Source organism: Gossypium raimondii, chromosome 9, assembly GCF_025698545.1.
Source record: "Gossypium raimondii isolate GPD5lz chromosome 9, ASM2569854v1, whole genome shotgun sequence".
In the NCBI taxonomy this organism is placed as follows: Eukaryota; Viridiplantae; Streptophyta; class Magnoliopsida; order Malvales; family Malvaceae; genus Gossypium; species Gossypium raimondii.
Window position 1 is genome coordinate 37,816,817 of NC_068573.1, and position 26,125 is coordinate 37,842,941.

A 26,125-nucleotide genomic window follows, 5' to 3' on the forward strand; every position below is an offset into this window, starting at 1 on the left:
CAATCATAACTCAGCTCAAATGGCCCAACACCAGAATACACAGTAGCAAACCCTAGCAAGATTCGGACCCAGTAGCAGCAGCTCCTCTCGTCACTGCAAGCCAGGCCTCTGCACTCACATGAGCCTCAGACTGCAAGACGCTCACAAGACATCTCAGACGTGCCACGTCCACCTTCCGTACTCGTACCTGCAACGCAACAAACGCAACAAAAGCAGAAACAGCAAGCAATAACAGGCAGGAAAAAAAATGAAGAGAAAAAAAGGAAAGCAAAATATTTTTTTTTTCTTTTGTAATTTTTATTGAGGGCTATATAAAGCCATTTTTCAGAATCTGTAAAAAAAAACAATATCAATACAAAGATACAAAAATTTCAAAAACAGCAAATATAGCATACTTTTGAGGTGATTTCCGATTCCGATTTTCCCTTTTCTCTTCTTTATTATTTTTCTTTTTTTTTCTTTTAATTTGTTTTCATAAACTGAGTAAAGAATAAAAGGAGAAAGAAAGGGAACCTACCGGGAATCTGTCGTATTCTCGTCGGCTCAAATCGTCGTTCGTGGCGGAGCCATGGTGAAGGAGTGGCGGATTCGGGCAGGGGAACGAGTGGCCGAAACCCCAATGGAGGCAGAAGCAGTTTTTTTAATTTAGGGGCTGCAATTGTTTTTTTTAAGGTAAAATTTCGTTTAAATAACGTCATAATACGACGCCGTTTTGAGCTAGGGTTCCTAGCTTCAAAACGACGCCGTTTAGTGGCCATGACTTACGCAGTGACCCGACCCGGGGAAGGATCCGCGCGTTTTGGCCTCTGTTGGGTGATTTGCGCAAACGGCCCTCTCTCTTTTGTGGCGTGTTCAGATCGGTTCTTTTCTTTTTAAGTTTGCCCTGTAATTTGTTTCTCGTTTTACTTTAGTCCATGCCGCAACACAGCGTTTTGGAGGGCTGAAAATATTTTCGGATTAACCCTCCATGTTATTCGCGCATCGTATAGTGGCCTTTATTTTGTTTATTTATGTTATTCCCCGATTAATTTCGTTTTAGTTGCAATTTAATCCTCTTTTTGTGTTATTGGTTTCTTTTTAATTAGTTTAATATTATTATTATTATTACTGTCATTATGATTGTTGATGATATTATTTATACTAATTTACATACACTTATTTACTTATTTATATATGTATACATCATTTTTATGTATTAATATTTTAAGTTTTTATATTATCATATATTAGTATCCCATTTCGTTATATTCTATCGGTACTATAAATAACCATTTTAGAGTTACTATACATTTGGTTTTAATCTATTATGTATTATGGCTTTAAAATCATGGTGTATTATTATTTCAAAGTTACTATGTATTATTATTTAAGGTTATCTTATATTCATTTTATTGTTTTAATTATAAGTTGTATATATTTTAATGTTTTCATTTTATTTATAAGATTTTTTCTGCACTTTATTATATTTTTTTAAATCATGTTCTTTATAAAATAAAACTCTCATATATGTATTATTTGCTTTAAATTTATTTTCAGATACGGTTTATTAATGATCATTCCCATTCTCTCATGCTATTTATTTCTTAAATTATTTTCAAATTTGTATGTTTTATTTATGTTTTGTAAATCTGCTTGATTTTAATTAGTTTCCTCTTATTAGCTAATGTTGATATTTACATAATGTATGAAATTATTATTGTTATGCTTGTTTGTATTTGTTTATTAATTGCTTATTATCCATTGGTGTACATTTTAATTTTCGAATCACCATTTCGCGTTGTACATTATCATTGTATCGCATTTTATTCGCTTAAAAGGTTATGTTTCATATCATTTAAATATTAAAAGCATTTTTACTCAAAAAGATTTCAAAATAATGCGCCACTCGAAATTTGGGATCCTCGAAAAGATTGTGTCCTAACTTACTGAATTCCAATCTTCCTCGTTGTATCTAAGAAATCGAGTATCCTTTTTAAAACATAAATAAAAAGCTCATTCTCGGGAATTCGATACGTTGTGTCCTAACGCATTGGATGTGACACGTTGATTTCTCGAGACGAGGATTTTTCTAACAAATGAAAATAAATGCAATATTCGACATTTAGGAACTTTGTGAAATCGAACCCTAACTTACTGGGTTTTGATCTTCTCATTTGACTCGAATAATCAAATATCCTTCTCAAAATGCATGAGTTTTAAAAGTCACAAGTCACTTAATTTCGAAGATTAAAAACGTTGCGCCCTAACTCACTGGTATGACACTTTATTTCTTTAAAATAAGAGTGTCTTATTATCCAATTCAATTTATTTAAATTAAAAGGATCGTATTTTAAAATCTTTTCGAACTTTCGACACTAAGACATTAGACAATCGATTCGGTACCAATTTTGGGCGTTACGAGGGTGTTAACCCTTCCTCGTGCGTAACTGACTCCCGAGCTTGTTTTTTCAAATTTCGTAGACCAAAATCATTTTCAAGGTGAGCCGATCACACCTCAATAAAGGATCGGTGGCGACTCCAATTTTCATTTTTTTAAATAAGTCGACAACTAAATTTTTATTTGCGAAAAAAAAGTGGTTTCGACAATATTTATAAAAATATTTTCTTTTACTTAATTGACAAGTTATATAACTTTTAAACTATCAAATTTAGTATCATATCGCCCCCACCACCATTTGGCGATGAGAGGTACGTTTTCCATTATGAACATCCCCATGCCCAATCCACCCTTTAATTTTCAACTTACAATCAAATCCTAAAACAAATCTTATTTGCAAGTAATTTAGGTTTGCTGATGAAGATTTGATTATGTCAACTCATGGACTTCAAACAACTAAACCCAAACTTGATTCAAGATTAGAATAGTTAAAACACTATTTTAAAACAAAAAAAAATCACGAGTTAAATTCGTATACGATTTTTGCTTATAGTGTTTTTTAGTCATATCTTGAACTATAGAGTATCGTTTTAGGCCCATATTATATATAAAAAAGAAAATTAAATTTCGTGTTCTACGTGCCTTTGTGAGAGTTTAAGCCCAAACTGCACTAAAAGATGTCCAAAAACAGTCTAGAAGTTTATTGCCTAAAAGTTAATTGATAAATGCTAAAAGTAACTTGTTTTTAACCTCATTCTTAATGCATTTTTGGATGACTATTGGATGTTAATGGCAAATTTTATGCTCTTAATCCTTTAAACTCATGTTTTTATATTTATGAGAGCATTGGGGAGCAAAAGAAGCGAAAATCGAAAAATTGGAGTAAGTTACAGGAGCCACACAATTTGGACCATTCTACAGTGCGGACACACAGTAGTGTGAGGCATTACTGTTGCCACACGGTCATGTGCGGGCAGTGTCGATGGCGAATTGCACTCCAAACTGCGAGAAAATGCTTTTCGGGCATTCTAAGACCTATATATGACAAAATTAAGAAAATAGAATGAGCCGTCATAGAATATTCAAGAAAAAAACTTGAAAAACAACATTGGAGTCAATTCTGAAGCAGATTTCCGCCAAGATTGAAGACTCCCATTTGATTTCTCAAAAGATTATAATGAGTTTCTTTATTTCTTTCAGATATATTGTCTCTGGGATGTTTTTATATTCAAGCATGAACTAATTTTCTAAATACGTAGGGCGATGAACCCTATGATGGATTATGTCTTTTGATTTTTATTTCACGCAATAAATACTTAGATCTTGTTCTTAATTATGTGTGCTTAATTTTTGGTTTGATATTTCTAAGCTATTGATATATGTTTGATGTAATTAAATCAGAGGAGGAATAGACCCTGTTTAAGAGTAGGTCTAGTGTAATTGAGTGGAGTTGCATGCAATCCTAGAAATAAGACAACATAAATCTATTGGATTAGAGTCAAATCTAATAAGGGAATCCATAACACGAGTTAATGCTGTAATAAGGGTTTTAATTAGAAAGAAATTTCAATTAATCAACCTAGAGTCAGTTACTCTTACTTTAGATAGAGATATTAGCATAATTTAGGCATTTCTACGGATCAAGATACTAAGTGAAGAAACTGTGTAATTTAGATTAATAGTGATAGATAAAATCTAGTTGAATTCTTTATTGGGTATTGTTTCGCTTCTAAGTTATTATTCGATTATTTTCTAATTTGTTCTTTGTCGCGTTCGTAGTTAATTAATTTAGTTAATTTTAATTTTAATCAATCACTCGAATTTATCGGTTAAATAATAGAAAGACGGTAATTACTAGTATTTTTAGTCTCCATAGTGTTAGAGTTGTGTGACCCAAATTCTAAGAGATTGCTTGCAAGTCAAGTTAAACAAAATATATCTTCTTTCTAAAAGATTTAGTATTTATGAGTATAATATATTTAGCATTTATTAGCATAATATATTTTACTCTGATTAGAATTAGGTTTTTTCAACCTATAAATAGATGTAGTCGAAACTCCTCTTGTAATCATTCGAATTCAACATAGTGAATTTTCTTCTCCTCTGCCCATGGTTTTTTCCCCGAAAGTGTTTCCACGTAAAAATTTGTGCGTTCTTTATTTTTATTTCTCTTTTCTTTGCGATATATTGCCATTACTGATGTTTTATTTTTACAAATTGGTATCCAAGCTTCCGATTTGTTCATCTCGATCACGGTAATGGCGTCTTTAAAGTATGAAATTTCACTATTGGATCACAACACCAGATTTGCTTTGTGGCAAATTAAGATGCAAACAGTTCTTGCACAGATGGACCTAGAGGATGCCCTGCTAGGGATAGATTAGAAGCTTTCGACATTAACAGATAAAGAGAAGAAGCGTAAGGATTGAAAGGTGTTAACACAATTACATCTGTATTTGTCTAACGAAATTTTACAGGATATGATGAAGGAGAAGACCGCCGCTGCATTTTGGAAGAGGCTAGAACAAATATGTATATCAAAAACTCTAACCAGCAAGTTGCATATGAAGCAACGTCTTTATGCTCATCGTTTGGAGGAATGTGCGTCTGTGCATGAACACTTAACAGTGTTTAAAGAAATTCTCTCAAACTTGGAGGCTATAGAGGTTTAATATGATAAGAAAGATCTAGGGTTGATTCTACTTTGTTCGTTGCCTTCGTCTTATTCAACCTTTAGAGACACGATTTTATATAGCCGCGAGTCTCTCACAAGATGAGGTTTATGATTTTTTGACCTCGTATGATAGGATGAAGCATATTGTGGTTAAACCCGACTCTAAGGGGGAAAGTCTCATTGCTCGCGGGAGATAATAAAGGAATGCTAATGATGATCATAGAAGGACACAGGAATAAAATCCTCGCTGTAAATCTAAGGGTAGATCGAAGTCTTCAAACAGAGGTAAAACTTGTAACTTCTGCAAGAAGAAAGGGCACATTAAATCTGAGTGCTATAACTTACAGAATAAGATCAAAAGGGAGGCTACAAATCAAAAGGGAAAACAACCAAAAGATTCAGATGAAGCTAATGTTGTAGAAGACTACAGCGATGGTGAACTTCTAGTCGCTTCTGTCAATAATTCTAAAGTGAGTGAGGAGTTGATCCTTAATTTAGGTTGTACCTTCCACATAAGTCTCAATCAGAATTGGTTTACAACTTACGAAATAATTTCTGAAGGTGTTGTTTTGATGAGAAATAATGCTTCGTGTAAAATTGCAAGTGTTGGAACGATTAAAGTTAAGATGTTTGACGGAGTTGTCAAAACACTTAGTGACATGCGACATGTTCCAAAATTAAAGAGAAATTTAATTTCGTTGAGTACTCTTGATTCAAAAGGGTATAGATACAAGCTGAAAGTGGAGTTTTTGAATATTTCCAAAGGTTCCCTCGTTGTGATGAAAGGGTAGAGAAAGACTGCCAAGTTATATGTTTTGTAGGGTTCTACTATTACTGGTGATGCAGTTCTCGCTTTTTCTTCCTTGTCAGATGATGATATTACTAAACTTTGACATATGCGCCTAGGGCATATGAGTGAGAATGACAAGGCAGAATTGAGTAAAAGAGGACTTCTTGATGGGCAAGGAATTTGCAACCTAAAGTTCTGTAAGCACTGCATTTTTTGGAAGCAAAAGAGAGTTCGATTCACTATAGGAATCCATAACACGAATGGAACGTTGGAGTATATTCATTCTGATCTGTGAGGGCCATCCAGAGTGCTTTCAAGAGGTGGAGCTAATTATATGCTAACTTTTATTGATAATTTTTCCAGAAAAGTTTGGGAGTTCTTCCTGAAGCAAAAAAGTAATGTGTTTTCCGCATTTAAGTCTTGGAAAACTATGATTGAAAAATAGACGGGAAAATAAATAAAATACCTCCGCACAGATAATGGCTTAGAGTTCTGTTCTGATGAGTTTAATAAACTGTGCAAGTCTAAAGGGATCGTGAGACACTTGACAGTTCGTCATACTCCACAGCAAAACAGTGTTGCAGAACAAATGAACAGAACGATCATGGAGAAGGTTCGGTGTATGTTGTCAAATGCCAACTTACAAAAGTCGTTTTGGGGAGAAATAGCCTCTACTGCATATTTTTTGATCAATTGATCTCCATTCGCTGCCATTGAGAAAAAGACTCCACAAGAGGTATGGTCTAGTAATCCTACTGACTATTCTGATTTAAAGATCTTTGGGTGTCCTGCGTATACTCATGTTGATAATGGAAAATTGGAGCTGAGATCCATTAAATGTGTTTTTCTTAGTTATAAAGATGGTGTAAAAGGGTATAAGTTATGGTGTCCTGAAAATAGAAAAGTTGTGTATGTTGTTTTTGATGAATCTGCTATGCTACATAATTTATCTCTTAAAGACTCTTCTAGTAAATAAAATTAAAAATAGGTGGAGCATCAGATTAATCTAGAATCTACAATAGAGTCGACTTCTCAAGCTAGTACAAAAATTCAGAATAGAGTTACCTCTTTACCACAATACTCTATCGCCAAAAACAGAACTAGAAAAGAAATTAAACCTCTAAAGAAGTATGTCGAGGCTGATCTAGTCGCTTATGCTTTAAATGTGACTAAAGATATAAATGTAAACCAAGAGCCATCTAATTAGTCTGAGGCGGTTAACTGTGAAAACTCAGAAAATTGGATGTTTGCTATGCAAGAGGAGATGGAATCACTCCACAAAAACAGAACATGGAATCTTGTGAAACTTCCTAAAGATAAAAAGGTTGTTCGTTGTAAATGGGTGTTTAAAAAGAAAGAAAAGACTCCAAGAGTTGAAGAACCCAGATATAAAGCAAGGCTGGTTGCAAAGGGTTACAATCAAATTCCAAGAGTGGACTTCACAGATGTGTTCTCCCCAGTTGTGAAGTATAGTTTGATTCGAGCTTTGCTTGGTATTGTGGCTATGCATGATTTGGTGCTTGAGCAGTTAGATGTAAAAAATGTATTTTTGCGTGGAGAACTTGAGAAGGATATTTACATGCAACAACTAGAGGGTTTTACATTCTCAGAAAAAGAGGACTATGTTTGCTTGCTGAAAAAGCCCCTTTATAGTTTGAAACAGTCACCAAGATAGTGGTATAAGAGGTTTGATTCATTTATGACTTCTCATGATTTTAAAAGAAGTAATTTTGACAGTTGTGTTTACTTTAAGAAAAACAATTATGGTTATTTTGTGTATCTACTCATTTATGTTGATGACATGTTGATAGCAGCAAAAGATAAAGGAGAGATAAGAAAGGTCAAAGCCCAACTAAGTGAAGAATTTGAGATGAAAGGTTTGGGACCAGCAAAGAAGATACTTGGTATGGAGATTCTCAGAGATAGAAAAGCAAGTAAATTGTACCTAAGTCAGAAGGGGTACATTGAGAAAGTTCTTTGCAGGTTCAATATGTAGAGTGTTAAGCCTGTTAGTACTCATTTAGCAACCCATTTCAGACTTTCATCAGCTTTATCTTCACAATCAGATGATGAGATTGAGTACATGTCACATGTTCCATACTCTAGTGTAGTGGGATCTCTCATGTGTGCTATGGTTTGTTCACGTCCAGATTTATCATATTCAGTCAGTGCAGTTAGCAGATACATGACGAATCCCGGTAAAGAACATTGGAAAGCAGTTCAGTAGATTTTAAAATACTTACGAGGTACTACTAATGTTTGCTTACAGTTTGGAAGAACTAGAGATGGAGTCATTGGGTATATTGATGTTGATTTTGCTGGAGACCTTGATAGAAGAAGATCTCTCACAGGTTATGTCTTTACAATCAGAGGTTGTGCAATCAGTTGGAAAGCCGCTTTGCAAATTATAGTCGCTTTGTCTACCACTGAAGCTGAGTACATGGCAATTACTGAGGCTTGTAAAGAAGCTATTTGGTTGAAAGGACTCTTTAGTGAACTTAATGAAGACCTTCAAGTCAGTACAGTATTTTGTGACAGTCAGAGTGTCATCTTCCTTACAAAAGATCAAATGTTTCATTAGAGAACAAAACACATTGATGTTCGGTATCATTTTGTTCGTGATATTATTGCTCGTGGTGATATTGTTGTGAGCAAAATTAGTACTCATGAAAATCCTACAGATATGATGACTAAGTCACTTCCTATAACCAAGTTTGAGCATTGCTTAGACTTGGTTGGTATTCATTGTTGAAGTTAAACCCTTAAGAGGTTTTATGGAAGAGGTGAAAAACTTGTTCGTTGAGAATTCGTGTCAATTTGGAGATTGTTAGAGTTGTGTGACTCAAATTCTAAGAGATTGCTTGCAAGTCAAGTTAAACAAAATATATCTTCTTTCTAAAAGATTTAGTATTTATGAGTATAATATATTTAGCATTTATTAGTATAATATATTTGACTTTGATTAGAATTGGGTTTTTTCAACCTATAAATTGATGTAGTCGAAACTCCTCTTGTAATCATTCGAATCCGACATAGTGAATTTTCTTCTCCTCTGCTAGTGGTTTTTTTCCCGAAAGGGTTTCCACATAAAAATCTGTGTGTTCTTTATTTTTATTTCTCTTTTCTCTGCAATGTCATTGCCGACGTTCTATTTTCACATAGAAATGATATCTTTACTCACCGCAGCTATACTACTAACTGATAGGTGCACTTGTCTTAGTCAGATTTTTAGTTAATTTATGACTGCATCATTGACAAATTTATTCTAATTCAATAAGTGTGCTTAGTCAGATTTTTAGTTAATTTATGACTGCATCATTGACAAATTTATTCTAATTCAATAAGTGTGTTTTTGTTTATTCCATCACTTATGCATTTTTTTTCCCAATAAATAAACATTTTAGAGAGAATTAGGAACAGCGGTCTACCTGGAATAGCCACACATTCATTTATAGACGACTTTTTTCATTATTTTCCTTTGCAAAAGATTGTTGTCACTTGTGAGAGTGATTGCTTAGATATTCGTTTTAGATTTTCAATAGTTTCATATTTCTAATTCTTTTCTATCTTTTATTTAAAAGTGGTTAGAGAAATTGTAGGCTAATGACTTAGTAATTGGAATAAATTATTTAAATCTTAACATGATTAATTATTCAATTTGTGTTTATTTATTAATATGGGTGACATCGGGTTAGGGAAAAAAGTAGCTAATTCATGTGACAGATGGGCTAGTGAAAATACTGGGAAGGTATAAGATTGGATAATTACCCATCGCACTAATATATTAATCAACTATGAAGTTACCTATAAAATATACACCAACTTAAATCGTTGCTAAACATCTGTAAGATATACACTAACTCTAAGTAACACAATTCTATTTAGGAACCTTAAATTGATTGTTAGCTGAAATACTTGAAAATTTCTTAACCACTTCATCGCTAGATATCCTTGATAATTATTATATACTTAATTAACTTTGTTGATTACTATCTCTTATTTCTTACTCATTTTATTTAACTAGTTGAGTAGAGCAGTTAAAGTCGGGGTGAAACCAAAAAAACTTTTTAGGGGCGAAATTAAATTGTAATTTTACGATAGAAATAATACAATTTCGTCATTTTTAATAGACTATATTTTTATACTTTTAGGGGCAAAATACAATTTTATCTTTACTAATTTAAAATTTTAAAAATTTTAAAAGAATCATATAAAAAATTTTCATTTCAAGGGGGTCGGGGCCTACTAACCATCTAATTTCGCCACGGGTTAAAATATTTACTTAACTTTTTTTTCTTTTTGCGGATTCGATACGTGAAATATTTCTCCCATCGGAATTTATTTAACTAGATACTCCTCCACTTCCTAGCATGTAATCGATATATTGTACTATAAGAGTCACGCATGGCCCATGCAAAAAATCTCCTAGAGATGTTGGTGTCTGACTTGCCCATAACTCCCCATTTTGGGGAAAGAGATATACTTGTTACTAAATCGAATTTTCACCTCTATTTGAATTTGAAATTTGGGCCGACATATTATTAGAATAAGATACCCTATTTTCTTGGACCCCTTGACCATTCCCACTAAATTGGATTGACCCGTGTTCAATGCGGAACTTTCGTCAGTGATGCCGCAAATATAACAGACTAAAGGAATATGCTCATAACTAAATGAAACTTCGAAAGAATGAAACTCGGAAGCAAGTCATGAAGCTACACCTATAAATCATCGAAAAAGAAATCAATACTCTTCAAGTTCTCTCCCATTGAGAATTGATGGATAAGAAAAATACAATTATTGAAGGACCGAGGGTCCCATGATATTATATTCTTTAAATTTCTACGATATGAAAAAATCGGATTAAATAAAATATAATGTCTCCAATCAGTTTAACACTCGTACTTTAAAGAGATCTAATAACAATGTTACCAAGTAGATATCGTTATCAAAGTCATCTACATAACCAACTTTGACCCCTACTGAATTTAGAGATTTCGGAAAATTTATCCCATATTGCATCAATTTAATATGAAAACACCAAGAAACTTAGACTAGAAAGACTAAAACGTGCACTTTGCCATGACAATAACTTGCAGTCTTCCTAGAGAGAGAGCCTGAACGGCACCCCCTACTAAGAGGAGTTTAAAAAATAATGTTAGATAGACTATTAACCCATAATCCATTTTCATTTCATAAATCTTATCTCTTTGTATCTTAAGGAATTCAAGCCTGACACATGTAAATAAAAAATAAAGGTAAGGAACAAAGAATTAGTGGCCAAAAGATATGATGTTTGATTTCTTTCTTAATGGTGTTCATGAAGTGTCCCAAGTAAAGGTTGCCAATTAAAAAACCTTGTTTTCTTCTTAATTCCCTTTCACCAAACTTATAAATATAAAGTTGGTAGAATATTGTGATCCAAGCCCATCATGGGTTTCTTGGCCTAACTTTTATTGTCCATCCTCTGGTCTCCTTTTAGACAGCATTTTGGATGTTTTAGTTAATATTAATTAAACTCATGATACACTTTTCTTAGACCAAATCATAAGCCTTTTTGAAACCAAAATGAGAGTGTTTATAGTGAACAAGAAAATATGTCTGGTAATGATGGCCATTGTAATTATCACAAGGCAAAGACATGCACATATGTGGTGCATCATTATCACACAATTGAAACTCAAAATTAAATGAAACCGCACATTTAATCCTTCCTCAACAATTATTTACACTACGCCACCTACTTTTTCTTATTGTCAATGAAATCCAGTTATGTAAACCCACTAATCTACTAAACCTGGAATTCTGATTTGCCAATTCCACAATAAGAAAGCAATGACACCAACTTGGATTTATCACAATGGCTATAGCAATTCCAGATCCACAGAGCCACTGTGTTTTAACCTTGGATTCAATTTTACTTAATTGCCTATTTTCAACCTGTTGAATTTAATGAATAGTTAAACGGGGATCTTAATTTTTACAAAATTTTTTTTGAATAATTATCTGTTTTCTAATTAACAAGTATAAAATATTGAAATTATCATTTTAATATTGTATCCAAAACTAAATAATTTCTTCTTTTCTATGGATCCAAGGAATTGGAACCAGGTTTATTATTCAGAGAAGATTCAAATTTTATAAAAATGCAAAACATAAACTTGAAAAAAAACTAACATTATCATTTGTGAGGTGTGCCTCGCATTTATCAGACACGTTGTAGGTACCTTAAACGAGAACCAACAAGCAATCGAAGAAGAGCCAAAACAAGCCCAACATCAAGACGATGAGGTCCCCAACGTCGGGACAACTCAACGCTTTTTTGGCAATGAACAAGGCGAGACGAGGAGAGCCAACACGTCACGACATCACGACGATTCCTAATGTTATGCAGCCATGTTTTGTACAGCTTAACAAGACTTCTTCTCCCAATTGGACTCTAATTATTTCAAGGTTATTTTAGTATGATTAGAACTCTAATTTTTGCATATCTAAAGGGCCTTTGTAACCCTAATTTAGACATGTCAATCAGCCAGGGCTTTTTTTTAGGGCGACAATATATACTTGCAAATGAGTTTGAGAGAGTTTTTGGTGGTAACTATGGAGAGAATTTTGTTCCCAAGTTAGGGCTTTGTTTTCGGGGTTTGGGTTTGTACGTTTAGTACATTTAAGTTTATTTTCTTCATATTTTACTCACGTTTGTTTACTCATTTAGTGAAAAGTCGAAGCCTCATTTGCATGTGTTTTTATCCTCTTCGGAGGAGTTTTTCACGTAAATATTTGTGTGTTTGTTTTTCTCTATTTTATTTGTTCATTGCTTATACGGGACGATCCCCAATAAATTGGTATTAGAGTCTGGTTCAGCTTTCGCAGATCAACTCGTTCAGTGACACAACAATGAATTTGGATATCAAGAAGTTCGACGAGATCACAAGTTTCAATTTCTAACAGTTTTGGATAATTACGGAGGTTGCTGGTATGGTCAAGCACAAGGATGATGATTCGTTGTTCTCCACATATAATCCAATTGAAGGTGGAGTCGTGTCAGATGTCAGGCATGTGCCTAATTTAGAGAAGAATCTCAATCCCTTTTGGTCTTTAGGACTCAAATGGTTCGTAGAATGTTTGAAGCAAGGTTGGTCACAGATGGTTACATTTAGGTGGAGAGAGTTGATGTTTTCTCTCTTGTTCAAGTATAATTGGCCATTGTTGCATTATACAACTTTGATTTGAAGATTAGGAGTCTTTCAGTTTCCAAGTTCGAGCACGGTTTAGACTTGGTTAACATTCTGCAAAATTTGAGTTAGGCTTGTGTTAGGGCATGGAAAAGGAGTCGTAATAAATACGAGTCAAGGTGGAGATTTGTGGGTGTGCCTCACACTTACTCGACATGTTGCAAGCACCTTAGACGAGAATCAACGAGCAACCAAAGAAGGGCTAAAACAAGCTTGACATCAGGATGAGAAGGTCCCCAATGTTGGGACGACGCGATAGCTTTTTGGCAATGAATGTGGCGATGATTTTGTGACAAGGAAAGCCAACATGTCGCGATGTCACGACGATTCTTGATGTTATGCGATCACATTTTGTACAGCTCAATAGGACTTCTTCTCCCAATTGGACTTTGATTACTTCAGGTTATTTTAGTATGATTAGAATTCTAATATTAGCCTATTTAGTATCTCTGATTTAGACTTGTCAATCAACAAGGGTTTTTCTTTTAGGGCAATAAGATGTAATCGCATATGAGTTTGAGAGAGTTTTTGTGGTAACTATGGAGAGAATTTTGTTCCTGAGTTAGGGCTTTATTTTTGGGGTTTGGGTTTGTACGTTTAGTACATTTAAGTTTATTTTTTTCATATTGTACCCTCGTTTGTTTACTCATTTAGTGAAAAGCTGAAGTCTCTTTTGCCCATGATTTTTATCCTCTTCAGATGAGTTTTCTATGTAAATATTTGTGTGTTTGATCTTCTCTACTTTACTTGTCCGTTGCTTATACAGGACGATCCCCAACACCAATAACCACAAAGGTTGAATTAATCTAACTTTCAAAAAAAAAAAGTTGAGTTGCCCTCATTTCAAATAATTATTTAATTAGGTAAATGTTTATGTTAGATTAAATGATAAGTTTTGAGGGAATTAAAATTAGAAGTGATGTAGTTTAATAATTTGGAATGGAATGGAAATTAAATAAAGTTATACATACATTTTAATATGAAAAAATTGTTACGACTTTAATAGGTTTATGTAAACTATTTAATTAAATAATTAATTTTAATTTGATAAATTAAAACTAGTTAGAAGTCTGAATAATCTTGTCTGCCAAATTTGAGCAGTGGGACACATGAAGCAAGCATTACTTGCAGTGTAAGCTATGGCAAATCTTGGACTTGGAATCGTCTTCGTCGGCCATAGCTGATGAGAATTCATATCAGATTTTAACCTTCTAATAACTTGCATTTAGCTTGTTTTCCAACGTAAATATCATTAAAAAGTAAAAAAATAGAAACAAAAAACACTAAATATCAATCAATATAAAAAATTGGAAATGTGTTTAGACAAAATTTATGATTTATGAATTTTGGGATTAAATTATTTGAAATTTCTATTTGGGCCTTTGAATTTTTTAAAATTTTAAATTAGTAAAAGTAAAATTATACTTTAGCCCCTTAAATTTATAAAAATTCAATTTAATCCTTTAAAAATGATAAATATATGGACTATAAAAAATTAAAATTTCATTTAGCCCCCTAAAAATTTGTTCTAGCTTCACTCCTGGGGGTTAGATTGGTTGACTCGTGAATCGATCCGGTTGGTCTGGTCAATTTTATATATTTTGAAATATTTTCTATTGTTAATAATTTATTTGATTGAACTGAGAACTAATGGTCTAACCGATTTGTTTACCGGTACAATTCTAAAACTTTTTATCTTTCTTAATAATATATTATAAGTAAAATTATTTATTTATTATTTAAATTTTGAAGGAAGTGTGAAAGAAAAGAAAAAAATGTTAGATTTTGAAATTTTCAAAGTTTTTGAATCATTTATTGGTATCGCTGAAAGAAAACAACGGGTGTGATTATTATTCTCATCCACTAATCCATGTTGCTAAGGGTAAATTTGCAACCTAAGGCCTCAGTTTGTTATAATTTTGGAATTGAACCAGCCAATCAGACTAAGAATCCGTTTGTGCACCGGTCTAATGTATGGCAAAAAGCTAGATGGACCGTGAATCGTTAGAAGTCATGGTTGGACCGCGAACTGTCTACTAGATGGATTAGTCAAAAAAAAAAAAACAGTTAAACCGATTTTTGTATATTTTGGGCTAAATCAACCTGGACTAAAATGAAAAAAACCCCTTTTATGTTGACCCAATTTTTTTTTAAAGCTTTGTAATAGAACTAAACATGAATCCCAATTTCTAAAAATTTATAACTTGACTCGAAGCTTCTTGATACTCCTCAAAAATATGCAAAACTATCAAACACCCAAAAGTGAAGGCTCGGAAGAACAAAAAGTTGTCATCAACAAAAAAATAGATGTGAGACCGAAGGACACCCACGACAAACAGAAGCGCCATGCATGTCCCTTGTCACTTCAATTTTGCAAAGCAAATAGCTCGGCCCTTCAGTGAACAAGATAAACATGTAAAGAGAAAGCGGTTCACCTTGACAAATACCTCACTTAGGCACAATTCGCCCCATCTTCAACCCATTTAACAAAACAAAATAATTAATGGAAGTGATGGATAACATAATCCAGTCAATTCACTAACGTGAAAAGTCCAACTTCGACATAATAAACCAAAGAAAACTTCGGTCAACCCGATCATATGCTTTACTAATGTTTATCTTCAGTGTCACCTCACTTGCCTATCTACGACTTTTACTCTTCGTGTGATCGATAATTTCGAGTGCTACAAGATATTATTAATACATAAAAGAAAAGATACTAGGCAAAATCATCTTAGAACCTTGACAAAAGTCTTGTAAAGCACATTAAACAATGCAATGGTTTATTACCTAACCCAAATTTATACAATAATTCTTTTAAGAGATAAATTCGAATTTTATTATTTATGTTCATATACCATTTGTGAATAGTGGTTATCTTTTGGAAAGGATTTTTACAAGTGATTGGAGATAATTTATTCAATCTTCAATAACATTATATAAAATCTGCTTATTCATTCATTGTCTTTGTATTGTCCACTTCCATATCTATCCTAAAGGAACAAGTTACTTGACTGCATTTCAGTTGATTGAAATCCTGGAATAAAATAGCATACAATTTAAAAGGCACGAGTCATTAACAATTTAAAATATTTTGAATTTAAAAAAAAAACATTTGTTTAAGAAAATTTCATGTTTCAGAAAGTATAGAGAACATATGAATAGGAAGCCTTTCTTTCCTATTCCCACAGGTTGGTGTGAGATTTGAGAGCAAATTATTCATCACTGACCTCAATTGGGGCAAGGCAATTATCAAATTCACATCCAACATACATTTGAAAGTCAAAAGACAGACAACAATTGGAATGAGTAACTAAATAATATTTAATGTTAACATTATTATTAGAATGAAAAGAGAAAATTGTGACATCCGAATGGTTTTCCAAAAAGCTGCTGGCATTGAAGTATAGTGGGCAATTCAATGGAAAAGGAGTAAATAGAGTAATAATTTCCAAAATAGTAGTATGTTTGGGCACAAAAAGGCAACATAGCATTATATCTTATCAATTATATTATTAAACGGGGAAATGATGTTAGGGATGTCTCTCTGCAGGGATTTAAGACCCCCCGCCCCCCCAAATATACTTTTGATAGGTTGAGAGTTGTAGGCCACCTGTAGTGTCTCCTAGGGCCATTCATTCTGAACTGGTCAACTTTCCACTCTTCCTCAAGAGTCTGGCAATGGCACCCCCTTCCCGGCCCCTACATACTACAGAGTGAATTTTCCATTAAGAGCAAATTGGCATGAAATGATATGCTGCATATGCTTCCATCAGACTGACAACATATTAAACTTTGAAAATTTTCATGTAGCCTTAGGCAGCCTCTGTTGTAGCAAAGTGTGAGTGAAGGAGCCATGATATACCAAGTCCCCCGCCCCCGCCACAAGAATATACCCTCGTGAATTTCATGTGCTTAGGGACCCGCAACGGCCACCTTCCCCCAACCATTCTGACAGCATGAAAACCTAGTAGGGGCCGGCCCGTCAATACCGGAAATCTTATTTGTAGAATAGGGCAGACAAGCAGAGTGCATGCATACAAAGAAATACCCAAGTATGGCGTAGTCAATAGAAAGAAGACAGGGTTATAATTTCAAACCATGGAGCAGAAAGTAGAGACCGTGAACTGTCTTTGTTAAGACTGTTATCATTGGATCTTGTAAAGGGGGGTTGTGAAAGAAAAAGGTGGAGTATATGCGGTTGGAGTGTGTAGACTGGGGAGATTATTACCAGATATGTGCGCAAATCTACACTTCCTTTTCTAACTATTTTTAACTCAAACTTTTTTTTTTAGAAACCAGAATAGAAAGGCAGAAGTTAAAACCCAAAATACAAAGCACACAGACTGTTGGAGTGGCACCACAGAATATGTGACTCTGTTTTGACTATACCGCCCAAAGCTTCCCCTTTAAATTCTCGTCTGCCATTCGTTTCCTTGGGCTCTTCTACACCTCGCCTTTACACCCACAAGCTCTCTCTCTCTCTCTCTCTCTCTCTCTCTATCTCACACAAATACCAAAAAAAAAAAGAAGGAAAACAGATACACAACATATTCTCAAGAGATGGGGTCACCAGTTTGTGCCTTTCTCAAACAAAACAACATTATATTCCTTCGATTTTTTGCTATTCTGGTGTTGAGCTGTATCCCTGATGGAACCAACCTCTGTTCTAACCCCTCTTTTGACACCCCAACCATTCCACCTCATTCAAGCTCCTCCAGCATTCCCTCCTCTTTGAAAACACTTACTCTGGATGGCTACTTCAGTTTTGAGAACCTCAAACATGCTGCAAAAGACTTCGGTAACATATGCCACTACCTCCCCATAGCAGTTCTACACCCAAAATCAGTTTCTGATATTTCTTCCACAATTAAACACATCCTGTATATGAGTTCAGTAACAAAGTTAACAGTAGCAGCTAGAGGCCGTGGTCACTCCCTACAAGGTCAGGCACAAGCCTATCAAGGTGTGGTTATCAATATGGAATCACTTGATCGACCAAGCATGTATATTGAAAATGGTGAGGTGCCTTATGTGGATGTTTCGGGCAGTGAGTTATGGATAAACATCCTGCATGAGACTCTTAAATATGGACTTTCACCAAAGTCTTGGACAGACTACCTTCACCTAACTGTAGGAGGTACTTTATCAAATGCCGGAATAAGTGGTCAAGCATTTCGGCATGGACCCCAGATTGATAACGTTTACCAACTAGAGGTTGTGACAGGTACGTTTAAGGAAATAACTTTTTTTGAACTCCTACAGACAATTTTTTACAGGGTTGGCTGAAGTAACAGCTTAGTCATTTTGTGGAAAAGGCATGGTAAGGTAGTTAGTTCATTTTATTTTAGGCGAAATGACATATGCTACTTTTCAGAGCAGGTTCCAGCAAAATTTAAATCAAACAGTAGAAGGAACATGCGGTTTTCAATAAAATAATGAACTCAAGTAATATGGAAACAATGGAATCTAACTTGGGGATTTTAATGCAGGAAGAGGAGAAGTAGTTACCTGTTCAGATAAGGAGAACGCTGATCTTTTTTATGGTGTTCTTGGGGGACTAGGGCAATTTGGCATCATCACCCGGGCTCGAATATCTCTTGGACCAGCAGAAAAGATGGTAAGGAAATAAAACTTTTTTCTTGACTGCAGTTCTCAAAGGCACTGAACCTCCAACATGATTTATCATTGTTGACAGGTGAAATGGATCAGGGTTCTTTACTCTGAATTCTCTACATTTTCCAATGACCAAGAGCATTTAATATCATCCAATAATTCATTCGACTACATCGAAGGGTTCGTTATGATAAACAGAACTGGTCTCCTCAACAACTGGAGATCTTCCTTCAATCCCAAAGACCCAATTCAAGCTAGTCAATTCAGTTCAGATGGGAAAATACTTTACTGTCTAGAAATGGTCAAATACTTCAACCCAGAGAAGATAGATGTTTTGAACCAGGTAAAACTCTAATAAGCATATTCAAGCATCACCCCCCTCCCCCCCAACATGTTTAATTGATAGAATGGAACTAACTAGTACAGTACATATTGTAGGATATTGAGAAGTTGTTGTCCGAATTAAACTATATCCCATCCACACTCTTTCTATCTGAAGTTTCTTATGTGGAATTCCTCGATAGAGTGCACTTGTCTGAGATAAAACTCAGATCAAAAGGATTATGGGAAGTTCCTCATCCATGGCTGAATCTTCTTATACCCAAAAGCAGAATTTTAGACTTTGCTGAAGGGGTCTTTGGTAATATTGTGAAAGACAACAATAATGGTCCTATCCTCATTTACCCAGTCAACAAGGCCAAGTACATTTTCAATATATATAATTGTTATTTACAATTCCTAGATGCCAAATTCTCAATCTGGCATATCATCTATATCGCAGATGGAACAACAGAACATCCATGGTTACCCCAGAGGAAGATATAATTTACCTGGTGGCATTCCTATCATCCGCACTCCCAGGAACTGATGGCCTAGAACACATTATGACCCAAAACCAACATATTCTTGATTTCTGCGCCAAGGCGCAACTTGGGGCAAAGCAATATTTGCCCCATTACCACACCCAAGATGAGTGGCAAGCTCATTTTGGTACTCAGTGGGAAACTTTTGTACAGAGAAAATCTGCATATGACCCTTTGGCGATCCTTGCTCCTGGACAAAGAATCTTCCAAAAGGCAATATCAATCACATAACAGGGCCTTTTGCTGATGCCATATATTAAACAGAGAGCACTAATGTCATACAGAGTGGTCTGCCTAGACCTGTAAGTTATGGCCAATGAAAATTTCCCCTTGTTATTCAGCACCAACAACACTCCTAAGAACGATAGGAAAGCAGTAGATTATTAGACAATTTTGTTTATAAATAGAAATGTTCAGCAATCACAAAATTGCCTTGTACAAAGAACTTATAACGTAGCCTCACAAAGGGCATTTTAAGCATGTTATAAAGAGTCATACATATTGTCCTGATATAATTCATGCATAAGGAGTGGCATCCTCCCTTCCTTCAAGATATGGGATAATGCTATCATAAACAACTCCCTAAAAGGCAAAATCCAAACATCTGAGTCTATTGCGTGAAAATGAAAAGATGACGCAAGAAAGAAAATACCAGAATTTTGAACCAACAACCCACTTATGTAGTAAAGAAACTAGAGCTTCTCCCTTTCTGATGCTTCTCTCCAGCCAAGACCTGGTCTGTGAATGTCTCCCTGAGGTTCTTCATAGTCTCTGGCATCACGAATTGAAGCTTCAAAGTCGGTTGAATCACTTGCAACAGGAAGAAAACTACCAATATCATCCCTAGCTCCAAAGCCCCCAGCTCGAATAACATCGTCAGTTGTTAGAGAAACCTCCATGTTTGCTTCTCCAGAGGTTTCCATATATTCCGAAGTTTCACCATCTCTTCCCTCACCTTTCCATGCAATCACATTATCATGCACATCATTTGTTGGAGACTTTGGCACCACTTTAGAAGCATCTTCCCCAGAAACCTTAGAATTAGAGGATTCAATTGGTTCATCCCTTGTTCTGTCTTCATCTTTTTCTGTAAAATACAAGCATCAAGAAACAATAACTTAATAAAAGATGCAAGCATCAGCACGAAATGCATTCAAATTGGAAATGGAGTAAGAAAAGTCTGACTTCATTGATCAGGTTAATATTTCAAAAAACCTTGTTAAGAACTTCATCCGTGAAAGTAAAAAGACAATGTCATCAAGTTCTTTCAATGACCCAACTAAAACCTCTGCACTAGATGAACTGGAATAATCATAGCTGCTCATGAATTAAAATAGCATGTAAAAATCAAGACAAATAGCAATAATATTTTATGAATAACAGTATCAATTACACCTTCGTGGAAAAATTTTGCCCTTGTAGTAGCATAGTGTAGATTGCTTCAAATTTCTTAGCAAATTGTAGTAAGCTAATTTCGAACTCTTATGCAGCCAACCAAACACAGCCTCTCTCAAAGGCATTCTTCCATTGCTTTACCAACAATGTAATTTCTCAGACAACAAGCAAAACCCAGTAAAAAACAATCAAGTCACACCCCTTTCAACTAAATTGCAGTACACATCAACCCAGCATGTTATGCCATCTAACTATAACTTCAAAAATTATTCCTCAAGCTGATCTATGCAAGTAATGGAGGTGACACTTGATAAATAAGAAGGCTTCTAGATTTAGGCTCAAACTCTCTTGTGACTACATATAAATGTAGTTCGAAACAATCTAGTCATGCCTTTCTGAACTCAATTGCAATGTACATCCATAGATAGCATACTGTTTCTATACCAATAATGTCAAAAATACTTTAAAACCTGATTTGTATTAGGAAATGATGGTGGAAATTGAAAATAGTAGTGCTCCAACATGTATATGTAATTACTCAACCCCATAACTCCCAAAACCATCACTAATAAGTTTTGAAGTTGAGCTGTTTTCTCTACTTTGAGTTACCTCTGAATGAAAGTTCAAGTCGTAGCTCATTTAGCAAGCCAGCCTTCCCTTAATAATAATGTCCCTTAGCAGCTGTCGCATTAGGGAAACACAGATGCTATAAACCCATAATGGCATTACTCTCACTAAAGGTGACTGCCATCATTGGGAGGTAAAATGCTTTCACTACAATTGTAGGTAAGGTAGTGATATATCAATAATTCTATATATTAGTAATGACTCAGTCCATATTTTCATGATCCCACTTTTATTTTCTGTGGTTTGTGTTGTATTAATTTATTGAGAAAACACCATCATGGGAGAACACAAGGTGGGTTGTGGAAGCTCTCTGTACATGTTATAATCTAAAGATTTGCTTCTATATAAGTGCTTTTCATTTACATCCAATAATTTAATATGGCAGCACTTGGAGAGGAAAACTATATTTTCCTATAGTTCTTAGTAAAGTTCCCTATAGTTCTTAGTAAATGTTTTATAGGTTTAACCTCCTATGGTCGTGGATCTAATTCCTCCTTGAGGCTTTTACTTCAACTATAGGAAACTTTACTAAGAACTTGACAAAACACTGTGAAGACTTGCTTCATAGAGTAGAAATTTTCCAGGGTTGTGGAGCATTGCAAAACATGTTAGCCAAGGGAAATACTGAATTCCAGGTAAAACATGTGAAAGTACCATGTGCGACTTTAATTGATTCATGCTCCATCCTGGTATGCAATTTTGTGCAAATTTGACTGTGCAAATTTGACAGTACAGTATAGTGTTTCTTTTCTGCAAAACAGAGCAAATGGAATTGAACAACAATGATGTAAGATGTAGAATATATAGCTTACATGGCATGAATGTAATGTAATTGCATGGCATCGAAAAGAATCTTTAGACAATTGACATTAAAATTTCACAAGCAGAGGAAGTAAAAGCTCAGAATCAGGTAAAACTTATCCCTTGACCCACTGTATCTCTCTCTCTCTCTCTTGCACTCTCTGGTGGCATAACTAAACCTTCTGCTACATAAGGCTTAATGACAAGGTTTGACTGTCTGGATCTGGCAAAGTAAGTCTAAAAGATTGTTTTGAAGGCTCATTAATAAAAATAACTGCTTCAAGAACAGTAGGATATATATAAAATCTAAGTGCATATGGAGCATGTCAATGATAGTGCACATAAAGAGACTATACTATTTCAGTAAATAAATGATCATTTGACAACTAAGCTGATAAAAATTAAAAACTGAACCAATTATCATGTAGTTAACGAAAAGAATTCTACCATGAATCAAATTTGTAACAAATAACAAAATGGTCAACAGCGAAGGGCGAATGAGTACTTTTGCTGAAAATAAAAGGCAAGTGTACCAGATTATAAAACTGAGACTTAAAGAATTCATTAAACGTTCTCAGGAACAACTATAGAAGGGAAAAGGATGCATGTCATTGGCAGATAAGAGATGAGCCTCTGACTAAAAGAAGGGAAAAAGTTACAAAATGCAACAATTGAAATTTTGAAAAGGACAACTCATGAATATGCTGATATTTTGCCTACGAATCTATAGGTGCACTTATATTCATATAGCACACAACCTCGATATATTAAGATAAATATTTGCGCAAAAGAGTGGAAAGAATATAGGAAAAGGGATCTTATTAAAATACAGCAGATCTTGGACTAATTTTGCAATAAGCAACACTTAGAATTGTTCATTAAATGCTACATTGTTTCACTAATCCAAGAATATCCATAGAACCCAACTAGGTCCAGGTATAAAAACCAGTTAGAGAACAAATGGTATTCAGTAATACAAATTACAAAAGTGTAGCCATTCGTTCCACTTGAACATATTCAAATCTTGCCCTGCTATCTTCATTCCAATATAGATTCTTTTTTATTTTCCCCTTTTCTTTCACCTTATTGTTATCCCTCTATCAGTTACTCGTAAATACTAATTTACTGACTTCCTATAACAGAGACTACTATCACCCTTTTCTGAAATGAAATTAATAAACTTTTCAGTTTTAACAGAAATTATCTTAATAAGAAAATACTTTCCTTGCTCATTTCCAGTAGTATTCAATGTCTATAACAATCTTATTGGCGAGTGTTATTGAATTTCTAACTTCTAAACCTGGCCTCAGTGTCCTGAATGCCTAAGATGCTAAACAACAAAAAGAGCAAAATCCCATTGTTATTCAACCCTTCAATTCCTGTAAAATTCCCGATTCACAGTCCAAAAAAAAAAAAGTCTTGAATGTCAAAGCAAAACATAAAAGAAAAAAAAAACTAAGTCCAGAAACATAAAATGATAAACAGAAAAGGTGGAAAGTGGCAACCTGACTCTGAGAGAAGAGAACTTTGAGAAGGAAGTTGCGTTTACTTTGCCGCCTTTAGTTTTGGGTTAGCTTGGTTTTTTCTTTTTTCTTTTTTTACATTTTCTGTACTTCAACAAAACTTCAAGCCCATTTATTTATTTCTTTCTTTATTTTTCTTTCTGATTATAATTTTCATTTTCAATTGGGTTAAATACTCGTATGACTCCCATCCACTAATTTAGTACTTTTTTATAATATTTACTTGAGATTGTAACATATGGCTATAAAGATGTAACTATGATATCATCATTTGATAATTAAAATATTTTGTATAAAAATAACTAATTTTTAAAATTAACATATATTAACTTTCTTGAAGTGGCATGTCAATAATTAACTAATTTTTAAAATTTAAAATTTAGAAAAATTATAAAATTACTTTTAAAAATAAAAATTAATTTTTTTAAAACAATTAATTGCTAACGTGGCATACATGTAGAATACCACATAGATATCATGTCGAGACATTAATTTTTACATCTATTTTAAGATAATTTAACAAGTAATACAAGGTCAAGAATTAAAAAACAAAAATTAAATAAAAAATTAAAATAATTTTCTTTTATAAAACTTGAGGATGAAATAAATCATTATGTAAAAATTAAAATATTTTTTTAATTCTAAAATTTCATCATATGTGAGTAAATAATAAAAAATCTAAAGAAATTAATGGTTCTAAACTCAAAATCTTTGAAAGCCCCGAAAAAATGCAATGGAATTATTATCTTATCCTTCCCCATTTTTCTTTTCTTAATTTGGTTTTAAGCACGGTGCAAACTCGCCTGAAATATACTCCAAATTATATGTTTTAGAAAGTAAACTATTAGTTAATTATTAAATTTTTATTTAACTATTTATTTTTATTAGGCTGATAACAAATTTAGTCCTCGATATTTATAAAAAAATCAATTTAATTCTAATTCTAGTATTCCAATCTCAACTATAATTTGTTAATATATTTATATATTTGTTCTTGTTGTTATGGGTTTGATTAATATTCTGTAAGTTTTTTTAAGTAAAGATTATTGTTATATTTTAGATTATTGTTAGTAACTAAATTAGTGTAATCATGTATTTAATGAACTAAGTTGTAACAATATATTTGTAATCTGTATTACAAATAAACTAAGTTCCCTCGCTAGTGATTTTTGGAATATTAGGACATTTATTGCGGTTATGGCATTCGTTTTTACAGAATCTGCAGCACTTACATTGACCTTCCTCTTTAATGGATACCTCTTTGGATTTTGCGTAGCAATGGATTCGGTAATAACTCTTTCATTATTTGGAATATTTGGCCAATACGCAATGTTTTATTGCCCTTCTAACTTCTTTTCTCTATAACTCGTAAACTTTGACAACATAGTCCATTGGATTAACGTGATAGAAAGAAGCTGCTAGAACTGCACATGCACATCGGAATCCAAGAAATTGAAACCTTCCATAGTCACACCATCTCTAGTCCAGATGTACGAGGTATGATGCCATTGGGACTCCCTCGTGCGACTTTACCAATTCAAAAACTATGAAGGTCTGATCCATCTTAATGAATTCATGAACCAACATCTAGTTTGACTTTACATGATTTCCCTTCATACTTCTGTTAACATTTCACACCACGTGTGACTATCGTTCAACATTGTCTCAACCTTCTTCCCTGTTGTGGCAAAAAGAGTATCTGTCTTGTAGTAAGTCTCATTCACCAAACCATTTATAAGAAGAAGACGTGTTTCTTTCAAAACAGAGTTAATAGCCTTGACAAGGTTTATTGTCATGTGGCCAAAGCGTCGTCCTCAATCGAAACATTGAGCCCACTAGTCAAGCTCCATTTGAGCCAGCCATAGTCTGGTTCCCTTGTGATATGAACATAAAGTCACTAACCTCTCTTAAAAGTGAGGTCTTACAAGTTCGTTACCTATTACACAACTAAAAGTAATATGTTATTGGATGAAAGCTATACCACATGAATACATTTATACCCCAAACATAAGAAATAAATCATACCCGCATTAACGACTTATGCCAAATCTTGTTCTTAAACTCCTTCATAAAGTTCACTTTGATATGTTGAATACAAAAAACACGGTAAGCATACGGAGGAGTCCATCGATTCTCTTCACGTTCTATGTCAGCAAGTATGATGGATGCTCCATTAGAAATGAGGCATATGTTGTCCTTTTTCACAATGTACTTGATACATGCA

General features: G+C 34.0%; 2 protein-coding genes across 2 annotated transcripts; one reads left to right on the plus strand and one right to left on the minus strand.

Annotated features, from left to right (window-relative positions):
- Positions 1-16,967: 16,967 nt before the first annotated feature.
- Positions 16,968-20,070, plus strand: LOC105799471 (cytokinin dehydrogenase 1). The gene is made up of 5 exons (XM_012630055.2): positions 16,968-18,303; positions 18,569-18,696; positions 18,775-19,035; positions 19,131-19,393; positions 19,474-20,070. The coding sequence occupies exons 1-5, from the start codon at positions 17,640-17,642 to the stop codon at positions 19,784-19,786; spliced, it is 1,629 nt and encodes a 542-aa protein (XP_012485509.1). The 5' UTR covers positions 16,968-17,639; the 3' UTR covers positions 19,787-20,070.
- LOC105799472 (uncharacterized) lies at positions 19,936-24,029 on the minus strand. The gene is made up of 3 exons (XM_012630057.2): positions 23,884-24,029; positions 22,232-22,327; positions 19,936-20,642 (listed from the first exon to the last, which is right to left on the minus strand). The coding sequence occupies exons 2-3, from the start codon at positions 22,260-22,262 to the stop codon at positions 20,248-20,250; spliced, it is 426 nt and encodes a 141-aa protein (XP_012485511.1). The 5' UTR covers positions 22,263-22,327; positions 23,884-24,029; the 3' UTR covers positions 19,936-20,247.
- Between the last annotated feature and the right edge of the window lie 2,096 nt (positions 24,030-26,125).

Bases quoted from the DNA above. Each gene is read 5' to 3' on its own strand.
- LOC105799471 (XM_012630055.2), top strand. From the start codon at position 17,640: ATGGGGTCACCAGTTTGTGCCTTTCTCAAACAAAACAACATTATATTC. The intron at 18,697-18,774 runs GTAAGGAAATAA...CATTGTTGACAG, and splicing joins TTGGACCAGCAGAAAAGATG to GTGAAATGGATCAGGGTTCT. The intron at 19,394-19,473 runs GTACATTTTCAA...TCTATATCGCAG, and splicing joins TACCCAGTCAACAAGGCCAA to ATGGAACAACAGAACATCCA.
- LOC105799472 (XM_012630057.2), bottom strand. From the start codon at position 22,262: ATGGAGCATGAATCAATTAAAGTCGCACATG. The intron at 20,643-22,231 runs GTACTTTCACAT...TGTATTTTACAG, and splicing joins ATCAATTAAAGTCGCACATG to AAAAAGATGAAGACAGAACA.